The 12,651-nt window shown below is 36.9% G+C and overlaps 1 protein-coding gene across 5 annotated transcripts in view; it reads right to left on the bottom strand.

Annotated features, from left to right (window-relative positions):
- The window catches only part of npas3 (neuronal PAS domain protein 3), a 371,234-nt gene that overhangs the window by 121,307 nt on the left and 237,276 nt on the right, over positions 1-12,651 (bottom strand). For 4 of the 5 annotated variants that reach the window (XM_055171385.2, XM_073869973.1, XM_073869975.1 and 1 more), the window contains one exon: positions 7,343-7,432. The exons of the other annotated variant lie outside the window; for it this stretch is intronic. In XM_055171385.2, the coding sequence (XP_055027360.2) occupies positions 7,343-7,432 (90 nt within the window). The remainder of the gene's footprint in view (positions 1-7,342; positions 7,433-12,651) is intronic. 5 annotated transcript variants of the gene reach the window in all.

The following is a 12,651-nucleotide window of genomic DNA, read 5'->3' as shown; positions in this document are numbered from 1 at the left end:
TCATTTTGCTCATCAAGAAAATGCCTCTTAATTTAAGAATTCTTAGATATTTGTACTAAAAACAATACAAAAATACTAAGTTAAAAGGTCATTTTTTGCAGTGTTGGTTTAACTGTGGCTAATTTTCATAAGGGTTGGCCTTAAAAATATTGTCTGGGTCAAAAAGAAAACAAAATAAGTCACCCATGCTAACTCATGTGTGATGAGAGGTGCTTGAGATCTTCTGGATGTGTTATTACTGCCAAAGTTAAAGAGGTGAATTTCTCTATCATATGCTAGATGATATTGAAATCTAAAGTTTACGTGCACTGTATTAAATTTAAAAGTGACATTCTCTATAATTGACACCACGCAGGCATCTGATGACAGACCAATAAATAATCAAATTCATTTCTGCATTACAAAGTTCAAAGGTTTAAAAAATCTAAGATCATTCAATAAACAAAAACATCACAGACTTTGAAAGCACACAATAAATGACAGCACCTAATTTCTCTTGTCTGATAAATCTGGTGTCGTATTGAAATTGAGATTGTGACTTAATGCTAAAGACTAAATATCGTCTCTACTGGCTGTAAATATTATTCAGTTACTTTGGATTATACAGTACAGTACATGGCCTTCAGATGTCATCGTGCGTACAGTACGACAGCTAAACCGGCTGTTCGGAAAACTGCCTAAATCTAAATCCTATGAGGCAGATGAGACCTCAGATGGTTGCTCTATTCCAGATGTATCAATTTCCTTGACTATCCAGTCCATGCAAGTGCATATGCTCAACTGGCAGGGGTGCGGACTCAAAATGGCCATATTCCAGAAGCTAATATTCTTTTGGCCGGAATAATGCAATTATTATTTTCAAGCCATCAGCTTAAGCACGCGCTGCCATCTGTTACACAAACGCGGACGTACACATCTCAATTACAAAACAGACAGCTGTCCACGTGCAATGTCATTCGGCAAATACCCTGCTTGACCCTACGACAGGGTCTTTCTATAAGCAGCAACTCAATAGGAAAATCCCAAGCGGTACCATCTTATCACTACCTTGCCCAATCAGCAGTCTGAATGACATAACGGCAAATCTGGGTATTAATCTGCAAGAGATGGCTGTGCATCCATCACGTATTAATTATTGGAGATAAACTAATCACCCAGCGCAGAAGGCGAGCAGAGAGGAATAAAAACTCAGACAAGTGAAAAATTTGGCAACATATGTCTATTTACATACAGGAGTTAAATGATAACAGCTATTAGCGTTGCAAAATGGTTAAGCGGCCATCTGTTGAACTGAATAATACGAATCGGATGAAAAGGGGTGTTACTTCGTTTACTGTCAAACGCAATCCTTGTTATCAAATGAATCTGACAGCAGAGTCACAGACCAGGGAGATAAGAGTACTGAAACGTCCGCTCGCGGCCACATCGACTATTATCGAGGAGACGAGGGCATCGGGTGCTGTTGTTTAGCATCACGGAAATGTCGGTAATAAGAGCGGAAGCTTGCTGTCACTGTAAAAATCCACTGGCTTCTCCGCTCTACACGCATTAATCTAACGCAAGGTGGTCAATGGCCATGGAGGCAAAAGCAATTTTACATCCTTCGCCTGCTGACCAGAGGAAAGCAGAGAAGAAAAGATGGATAGAGCGAGGTAAACACTCTCAGGGTGAATAGAGTGGACATCTGAAATAACAGATGCATGGCTGCTCTGTTATTGGGTGCAAAATTAAAATGCATTTAACTCCCATGATGTGATGCATGATGCTTAGTGAATATTCAATAGGAAACAATGCAAGGTGGGAGTTGATCTATTTTATTTGCCTGGCTTTGATTGGATTGCTGGCTGTCCTTTATTATCGTTTTTTTATGCACAAACAAATCCAAATAACATCCACAATAAGAAGTCAAGTAGATGGTTGAATTTTCTGAAGAAAACGTGAGTGGTGCTTGCCGTGTATAAGTCAAACATAAGTCCCCATGTCACCATGATGCTCTGATGCAGAGATATAGGTCTTGCTAAATGGTAGGGTACTCTCATTGGTTGCTAGGGCGTGGCTTTGCAGCTGCCAATGATGATACTCCAAATGGTGCTTCCCAGTTTGAATGATGTAAACCAATCCACGTCTTTATGATTGTATCCTTAAAAAAGGTCACATGACCATATAAATACTATTGTACTTGGGGCTGTCACGATTATGAAATTTGGCTGACGGTTAATTGACTAATAAATTGTGCTGATTATGACGATTAATTGTTTTATTGCTTTGACATTTAATTCTCAAACATGTTTTTGCTTGTTTATGAAATAATTTTCACAAATTGTTGTGATTATTTAAATTAAATATTTGCAAAGTTTACCTGTACACATCACACATATTTAAAAGTAATCTGATACACTGCAAAAAATGACTTTCTTACTTAGTATTTTTGTCTTGTTTTCAGTAAAAATAAAAACAAGCAAAAATCAATTTTTTAAATAAATTGACTTTTTTCATAAACACTTAATTCAAGAAAACACTTTTTTTGCTTGTTTTAAGCACAAATTCGTTTATTTTTTTGTCTAAACACTAGACTTATTTTGCTCATCAAGAAAATGCATCTTAATTTAAGAATTTTTTTGATATTTTTACAGAAAAAAAAACAAAAATACTACGTAAGAAAGCCATTTTTGCAGTGTACGGTCTCGTTTATACAGGCGCTGCAGCTCCCCCTTGTGTTTTTAGAGAGATGTGCAATCATTGCGGTGATCTGAAATCATCGCGATGAGGTCAAACAATTGCAAAGAGACGATTATTTAATCATTGTGACAGCCCTAACTTTACTTCATCTGAATATCACCCTATGTTATTGGAAACTTTCACTTGCTAAATAATAGAATCATGGGTGACAAATTAATCTGCAAAAATTTTATTTAGTATTTCTAAATGTATTTTCTGTGATGCTGCATCTACACTGAAGATATCCATACATGTCCAAAACCATGTCCAGCAAAACATATACTAAAAATTACTTGTTGAACCTTAATGAAATTGAATAGGGTCAATTGTGTATACCGTTATTAAAAATCTATAAAGTACATCTATAGGTCAACAACAGTTTAGATCATTCTCATCGCTGAGCAGAGTCCTTTTATCAAGAACACCTTATAAGGACATTCTCATCATATTCTCTCTCCTTTCTTGCAATACTCAGTGGTGTTAATCCAGCATTCAGCATCTTTTTCAAGGACACAATGAAGATGAAGTTTACTCAGCATCTCTGCAGTTAATTGGCCTCCTTTACACCAAACAGAACCAGCAGCGTTAGCAGAGATTTAAACATTACAGTACATCACAGCTACAGTACAAGTGGTTTTGCTTCAGGACACAGATTTTACTGTGGATGAGTGAATAACCAAGGCACAAAATAGTTAAGCGTAAAAAAGATAAAACATCAATTATTAAAGATAAGGAATCATCTTTATCCTCTACAAGTTTATAAGCCTTTTTTGCTATGTTAACTATGCACGATTCTTCGATTGGTAGAGTTTTATTAAAGAGCTCATATGACTTGCTAATTTAATGGGTTTGGTGTAATGCAATGCGTTTACGCGGTTTATGTTTCAAAAACAAAAAATATTTTTCAAATACCATACATTATTGTTGCTCCTCTATGCCCTGCCTTTAACAAAGCTCATCGTTATGAAAAGCGCATTGTGCTCTGATTGGCCAGCTATTCAGAGCATTGTGATTGGCCGAATACCTCAAGCCTGTGAAGGAAATGGTACGCCCCTTACCATATTTGGAATATTAGCTCCCAAAGCACAGTGTCTACACAACATGGTGGCGGTACCAACAATATAGTGAGAAGTTACACCATCTTTCTTTGTGTATACATTTGTTATGCATTGTTTTGCAAGTGGTGTAGATATGTTAAATGAGGCGTTTTAGGAAGGCGTGGATGAGCATACATTTTTAGAAAGAATATCTCTTTGCAACTTTTACAGATCTTCTATATGCACAAACAGCTTTTAACACTCCAACGGAAAACAAAAAAATTGCATCATATGACCCCTTTAAAGGTGCAGTGTGTAAATTTTAGGGGCATCTAGTGGTGAGGTTGCGAATTGCAACCAACGGCTTAGTCCACTGCTCACCCCTCACTTTTGAAACACAAGCTACAGTAGCCGCCACTGGACAAACATGTCATCGTCGGAGACAAATTGGTAAAAAAATTGTCTGTTAAGGGCTTCTGTAAAAAAATGGCGGCACAATATGGCGACTTCCATGTAAGGGGACCCTCTGTATATGTAGACAAAAAGGTCTCTTTCTAAGTTACTAAACACATAACGGTTCATTATGTAAGGTCTTAATACACCCCTGATAATATAGTTTTGTATATTATTTTGCATTTCTGTCAAGAGATCCTTCTAAAAATTACACACTGCACCTTTAATTGCATTTTGCATTGTACTGTATTCCCATAAACATATTTGAGAACCACCCAAAATCTTTCACCTCTACCTGGGATTAAATATGCAACACGTAGTCTTGACTACTGGACTTCCACCTCTTTACTGTACCAACTGCTCCTGTAAATCACCCCGTAATTGTGCAGCGGGTCTGAAATCAAAGTGTGAAATATCGAGAGAGTTGAACCCAGACGCAGTGAAAATGAGTGGACGCTTCATATCCACTTTCAAACGGAAGGAGGGAGAGCTGGATTCAGAGATTATCGCTCCTCTAGTGCTCAGCGAGACTACAGTATCTATCTAAGAGCAAAGCTCGGATTTGTGCAGCCGAATGGATGTATGATTGAGCCGCAGTGTTAAAGGTCACGCTATCGACTGCGCCCGGTGTAATGGCCACAGTACAGTTCAAGCTCTGAATCTTTAATAACCTCCATCATTAGCTCATGGTAAAGCTCCAAAAAAGGTAATCTGACCCCATTACATTAATGCTACTATGACTAATAAAAAGGGTTTCTCATGAACTATGGGCAGAATAAAGTAAAACCACCATTAATAGAACCGTATATACATCTTTTCAGAATGTATTTGTGCTTCATGTAGTTATGAAACAGACATTTTTAGGGAAAAGATACACTTGTGTGCATGCATGAGTGGAGCGGTGCATTAAACATTAGAAAAAAAAAAATATTTTTGCTCCTATAGAATACAGCCTGGATGTTTGCATATATATAATACAATTTTAGATAACCCACAAAAAAGCACAAAACTGCCAATATAGAAAAGCTCACAAATTGTTCCTCCAATTAACAATGAAAATAATGAACAACACCTTATACGTTTTTGGCCTCTAGGACAGATTAACAAAGAAAAAGGTTTAGCAATTAAGATCACAAGAGTTATGGGATAAGCTTAACCATGTTAGATAATAAGACCTACTTAGACTAAAGACTTTACAAGTACTTTATCAGCAGGCCAACCTAAAGATAATCGCGCCGAAAAAGAAGCGGGCCAAATTCCGAAAGCCGGGATTTTAAGAATTAATCAATTATTTGATAAAAATCATCAGTCAATTAATGCTGAATTAATTTAGAGTTTGCTTCTCGTCTTAATTCATATCTCAATCCTTCTATCTAGAAGAGAATTTTGTTTTAAAAGTCTTATGCAAACCGTGTCTCTTTTAATCATTTGAAAGACTCAATATTTACACGCTGAACAGGATGATTTGTTTTATAACTGCACTTAAATCCGGTTAAAGGCAAACTGACAACCTTGTACCCCGGGGCTTACTGCATTGCAATGAAATGCATACTGCAAACTTACATTTAAACAGCATAATGCAATGCATGCATGTTTAATACAACGGTAAACGTAAACGCAAAAAATGATTTTCAAGAAAAACATTTGTAAGTATTTTTATCTTGTTTTCAGTAAAAATATCAAAACATTCTTAAATTAGGATGATTTTTCTTTATGAGCAATACGACTCAAGAAAATAAGTCTAGTTTTTAGACCAAAAATATCAAATTTAGGTGATTTTGTGCATGAAACAAGCAAAAAAAACTGCCAATGGGGTAAGCAAATTTTTCTTGAATTTAGTGTTTAAGAAAAATGTTCAAGATTTTTTTGTCTACCCCATTGGCAGATTTATTTTTATTTTATTTTTTTTTTGCTTGTTTTATGCACAAAGTCATTAAATTTGATATTTATGGTCTAAAAACTAGACTTATTTTCTTGGGTCGTTTTGCTCATCAAGAAAAAGCATCTTAATTTAAGAATTTTTCAGATATTTTTACTGAAAACAAGACAAAAATACTAAGATTTTTTTTCTTAAAAATAATTTTTTGCAGTGTAGCATTTTAATTGTTGTCACATGACCTTATCAGGTTGCATATTTTATTTAGCGAGTGACACGTATGACTATAGAAGAAAATATTATTTTGCTTGCATTTTACATTTTTCACTTTTGTGACCCTGGACCACAAAACCATTCATAAGGGTCATTTTGTTTTTAATTGAGATTTATAGACCATCTAGTAGCTTAATAAATAAGCTTTTCTTTGATGTATGGTTTGTTAGGATAATATAATATAATATTTGGCCGGGATACAACTATTTGAGAATCTGAGGGTGCAAAAAATATAAATAAATTGCCATTAAAGTTTTCCAAATGCAACACATATTACTAATGATAACACTCTACTTAATATCGTAATTATTTTTGGCATTAAAAAACTATATTTTTAACCCATACAATGCATTGTTGGCTACTGCTACAAATATACCCATGCAACTTGTGGTTTTATGGTCCAGTGTCACATTTATCTTAACTTTGGTCCAATAAAAAAAAAGAAAAGACATACAATTGAGGTTAACTCCAGCTTCCAGTACATTTATCATTGGACATTAAGGGTCGAATGCAATGCATTATGGGATACAGTACTGTATGTTTGCAGTGTTTATTTTAAAGATAGCGGTGCCATAACAAATCCACAAAAGAAAGTACCAGTGCAATTTTGGGGAACATTATTTGTGCGAATTTTTAAACCGTCCTGCTGTGAAGCAGTGTCTGGTTTGATTGCAGCATGCTAGCACATTAGATGAAGCTCTGCTAGACAGGACGGCAAGAGTTCTGAAGGTCACTTATCCAGCGTCTGACCTCGCCGATCCGTCTGTTTATTGAAAGGCCCTGGCCTGAGCCAACAGGAGCAGGTTACACGCCAGCATTCCAATGAGAACATCTCTCGCTGCTTAAAATATGCACGGATGAACGCCGCAAATTAAACCGAAGCTAACAAACCAGCGGGACTTTATATAACACTAATTTGTCCGGATTCTCTTCCGCACCGCTGGGCGAAAAGAAATCGGAGAGTGGAATTCTCCCGTGAACTCACCTGTGAAAGCCCCAGGTATATGGACACCGTCTCCGAGATGTACAAAAATCTTCCCTCCTTGTTTAGTGCAAATACAAATCCGTCCAGGGACTGTGTGAAAAACAGAGAAAGACAAAAGAGGAAAACAAGTCAGACGAGATTCTCACAAATAGCTCCGAGAAACGCAGGGAAAACCCAATCAAGCCCAGAACTGCAAACAAAACCAGGTCCCGTGTGAAAACGGCACCGACGGATCATTAAAGAGCAACAATTACAACATCAATTAACAGCTTCGGATCACAGGCGCCGAAACACTGAAGACAGCCGTGATGAATGCATAATCAAAAATGGATATTAAAAGAACACGTGAAGTTCATATTTCACCCCAAAAGAAATTAATATGAAGTTTTGCATAGTTCCACATTACAGTAAATGGTAAAGTACCAAATTAAAAACCAGACAAACAGAAGGGTGGAAATAGTCATAAAAAGTGCTTTTATGGTGAACGAAGCTTTGACTGACTGATTTATGCGTTTTTATCCAAAGCATTTCATCAGTATGTGCATTCAATGAGGATCAAACAATGAGCTACAGGAACACTTTATAAGTAAAAAAAGCTAAAAGTGTAAAATACTGTATGGCACCTTTAAATAGTGACTGTAATGTAAATAATATTATAAGTGTCTCTGTGTTAGTGTAGCGTTCACGTTTAAGAATTTAAAATCAGCACATTAGCATTTCAAATGTAAAGTGCTATATAATGGTCAGTACTAGCATTAGCCTGTAATGTTAACACATCACTGGCAGCAGATGTGTGCTCGGGGAGGAAGTCAGGCATCAGCGGGCCGCAGTGGGATGTGCTGTTGTCAGCTGCATATCAGCGCGCTGTAAATAGCCCGAGGCTGCGCTGTTTTATCGGCGGGTGGAGACCGCGAGCCCTCTCGCCAGCTGCCGGTGCTGCTTTAAACTTGGAAGTAAACGAGAGAGAGAGAGAGAGAGACGCTTCTCCGTACCGCCGTGTAAACCTAATTTTCATAAAAAGGTGATCAGATCCGCTGCGATATTGTTGCTTTTTCATTGTCTCTTTTTGTGTTTATAAATCACGCCGCTCTCATCTTGCATCTCGCCCGGAGTGAGCACACCCTGTAGATTATCTGACGCAGTGGGAGACTATATGTAATTAACCCATATAACCTCAATGCATTAATTGTTGCCTGTTGGAGACCCAACAGCAGAACCTCCAGCAGCGATCATACCGCGAGGCTTCCCATAGACCAAATTCCTAATTATGCATGCATAACAAATAACAACACAATAGCTCTTTTTTCATGTCGGGTGACATTTAATGATCGAATCAGGCTGAATATCTGGATCTCACAAACACTAGGTCACATTTCACACCACATCTGTGTTAAAGTCCTCTGTTATGACTGGTTAAACTCAATGTAATGGTGTAATGTAATTCATACTTGTTCATAAGTGAGGGCATTATGGTTGCTATATGCTTAATAGTTGAACCACACATGATTTTTGAACCACACATTTCTCACAAGACCATAATTGGGTAAAATATGTCCAAAACCACCGTTTGATAATCTAACCTAGAAAATCTCCATATTTGACTCAACCATGGGTTGAAACATCTCTGCATAGGTTAATTTAAACCCAACGGTTGTATTTGCATATTTTATCCAAAAACAACCCATAAGAAAATAATATGCAATCTTCTTAAAGGGATAGTTCACCCAAAAATGAAAATAATGGCATTAATGACTCACCCTAATGACTCACCCTCATGTCGTTCCAAAAAAAACTTTATTTAGCATACTGTCTTCTCTTCCACGTCTGTTGTGAAACACACATGCACGAGACTAAAGTCACGTGACTGCAGTGACGCGGGTGACATATGATGCGGCTGACGTGTTATCTGGTGCACCCCAGCTGTTTTTTTGTGCGCCCGGGTTTCATTTACAGTCTGAGGGAGACGCACGCTGTAAATTAAAAAAAAAAACTTCGCAAATATGTCTGAGGATAACACGTCATCCGTGTCACTGCAGTCACGGGACTTTAGTCTCGTGCATGCGCTTCACAACAAACGTGGAAGAGAAGACAATGCTGAATAAAGTCGTAATTTCTTTTTGTTTGGACCAAAATGTATTTTTGATGCTTCAACACATTTTAACTGACCCACTGATGTCACATGGACTACTTTGATGATGTTTTTATTACCTTTCTGTACATGGACAGCATACCGTATCTAGATTTTCAATGAAGAGTCAACAAGCTCTCGGACTAAACATAAAACATCTTAAACTGTGTTCCGAAGATGAACGGAGGCCTTACAAGTTTGGAACGACATAAGGGATTTTTGGGTGAACTATCCCTTTAATATCTCAGTTATTTCTCCTAGACATGAATGAGATTAAATAGAGTGCAAATGGAAACGTTTGCTTAAGTCTCAGATATTTTTCCCGAGAAAAAGATCCAGAAATGTCACAACTGTCTCCATTAGAGTTTCAGAAGAGATCTTAACAATTTCCCAACTTCAATATGAACCTATTCACACAAATCCATTAATTGCAATACATGTACCTTAACTTTACAGCTCCATATTCCTAATGCATTTGTTTCTATTTTTTGTTCTCCAAGACAATGTCAAATATCTGTGACTAAGTTGATACTTAAAGTCCCCATGAACAGAAAGTCCCCATCAACAAAATCCACATTGTGCCATATTTCCGAGCGAAACGGAATATCACACAAAAAGAGAATAGGAGGCGTGGCTTGTGTTTTTTACTGTAAATTAATTGGATATATAAAAGTAGGCATTTCAATGAGTAATGGTTTTCACAGCCGACTGAAAGTTGGAGGGGGCGGAGTTAACAGATGCTCCGCCCAAGCAGTCTAGCTGACATCATCAGAAAAGGATCACCACAAGAGGGTGGAAGTGAATTTTCAGATTTTAATTGAAGTTTATGAGGGCAAATAAATAAAAATATTGTTTATAATGACCACTGCATTATTCCAATAAAACAATACATTTTGATTTCATGGGAACTTCACATCAAACTGAGAACTTTAGTAATACATTTTTTTTACAATATACTGTAAATACAGTTCTCGGTGAACTGTGGAAGAAACAGTGTGTTGTGAATATCCATCTCCAAATTGCAAGCCAAATCCTGTTTACTATTATTTGTCCCCTTTAACAAACAGCACAGTTCAGTCCATTTCCTCAAAAGCATTTCATTGTTTATAGGACACAAGTCCTGGTCTCTCTTCCATTTCTATCAGTTAATCTCATCCGTCCGCCTCGAGACCACCGTCATCTTCGCCAGCCGAGGGTCTCAGGACCTGTGAAAGACTCCTCAGGCAGTGACACGGTCCCAAAAGACGCGGCCCCGGCTGTCAGGAAGGGCCCACAGCAGTCACCTCTAGCCGGTCTGCAATCATCTCCTTTCTGTTTTTCGCTGCTCTTCCTTCAAACGCTCTGCGTCTGCGGGCCAGGTCTCTGAGGAACACTGCATGCCTTCGCCTGGCTCCCCTCTATGATAAACGGCTTCTGTTTACAGGCTAACCACTGTGTAAAGTGCACAATAAATCACTAGCCAGACAAACTTCTGGGGGAGAAAAGTGTAACATTAAGATGGGCCTTTTTTGTCATTTGTTTAAAACAGTCATGCCTTGCAAGCAGCTCGTCCCACTCACACATACTCTCTCTCTCTCTCTCTCTCTCTCTCTGTGTCTGAAGTGCTGAGTGATAGAGGAAAACATTTTACAGAAGGAGAATGGCTGGAGAGTATTTACACTTGATTCTCAACTGCAATTGAATACAATAAAATACAAAAGAGACTAGAATACAGTTAATAAATAAGCTTATACCATGGGTCTGTTGAATGCTGTATTCTGATTGGTTGAGAAATGTTCCGTATGCATTATTTTTCGATAACCACACACCTACCTTGTCAAATGTCTTAAAAATAGGCACCAGAGCAATGTTTGTGGTAACCATGGTATAAGAGGAATAATTGAATCCGGTCCTTTGAATTATTTGAAAATATATAATTATAATTATTTTCTTATAATTCAACGGCCCGTTGTCAATTACTTTCCATTGATGTATGGTTTGTTAGGGTAGGACATCAATGGAATCCGAGGTAGGGGTGTGCGATATGACGATATTTGATCATGAACCATTAAAATGTCTCCACAATCCACTTTTTCGGAAATATGGTTGTTTCGTGCCTACATCAAGTACGCGACAAACTGAGGCGCGCTACATGAAGGCAAGTCAAGGGCCGGGTATACCTTTTTCCGTGTTCGGCGCGCACGCGTCCGTGGAACTATCAAAGTCACCGCGGCTACAGCACTGATTTGCAACATTTACAGTACGTTAAAAAATTTAGGGAAGGTGAAGAAAAGTAGCCGATCCACCATTGCAAACACAGTTTAGAACAAACAATAAGAAACAAAGAACAGGACTCAAACATTACACTGCAAAAAAAAATGTTTTCAAGAAAAAATGTTCTTAGTGTTTTTGTCTTGTTTTCAGTAAAAATATCTATACATTCTTAAAGTAAGATGCTTTTTCTTGATGAGCAAAATGACTCAAGAAAATAAGTAGTTTTTAGACCAAAAATGTCAAAGTAATTTTGTGCATAAAACAAGCAAAAAATCTGCCAATGGGGTGAGCAAAAAAATCTTGAACATTAATCACTAAATTCAAGAAAAATTCAAGAAAATTTTGCTTACCCCATTGGCAGATTGTTTGCTTGTTTTCTGCACAAAATCACTTAAATTTGATATTTTTTGGTCTAAAAATTACTTATTTTCTTGGGTCGTTTTGCTCATCAAGAAAAAGCATCTTAATTTTAGAATTTTTAGATATTTTTACTGAAAACAAGACAAAAATACTAAGAAAATGTTTTCTTGAAAATCATTTTTTGCAATGTAGGACTACATTTTTAAACAGGGGCATTAGTATGTCTGTGTTAAGGCTCAATAAAAATAGTCTTGAAAAATCAACATGAAAAACGAGCCGTGATAAAATCATGAAATCGTGTCTTTTCCATATCGCCCACACCTAATCTTAGGATGTAAAAAAAAAACTTAATATTGAGAAAATTGCCTTTAAAGTTTTCCAAATGAAGTCCTTACACTGCAAAAAATTACTTTCTTACTTAGTATTTTTGTCTTTTTTCAGTAAAAATATCTAAAACTTCTTCAAATAAAATGTATTTTCTTGATAAGCAAAATGACATAGGAAAAAAAGTTTAGTTTTTAGACAAAAAATATCAAATTTAAGTGAATTAGTGCTTAAAACAATCAAA

Source organism: Misgurnus anguillicaudatus, chromosome 7, assembly GCF_027580225.2.
Source record: "Misgurnus anguillicaudatus chromosome 7, ASM2758022v2, whole genome shotgun sequence".
Taxonomy (NCBI): Eukaryota; Metazoa; Chordata; class Actinopteri; order Cypriniformes; family Cobitidae; genus Misgurnus; species Misgurnus anguillicaudatus.
The sequence above is the reverse complement of the archived record's forward strand: the minus strand, read 5'-3'. Positions and strand labels throughout refer to the sequence as shown.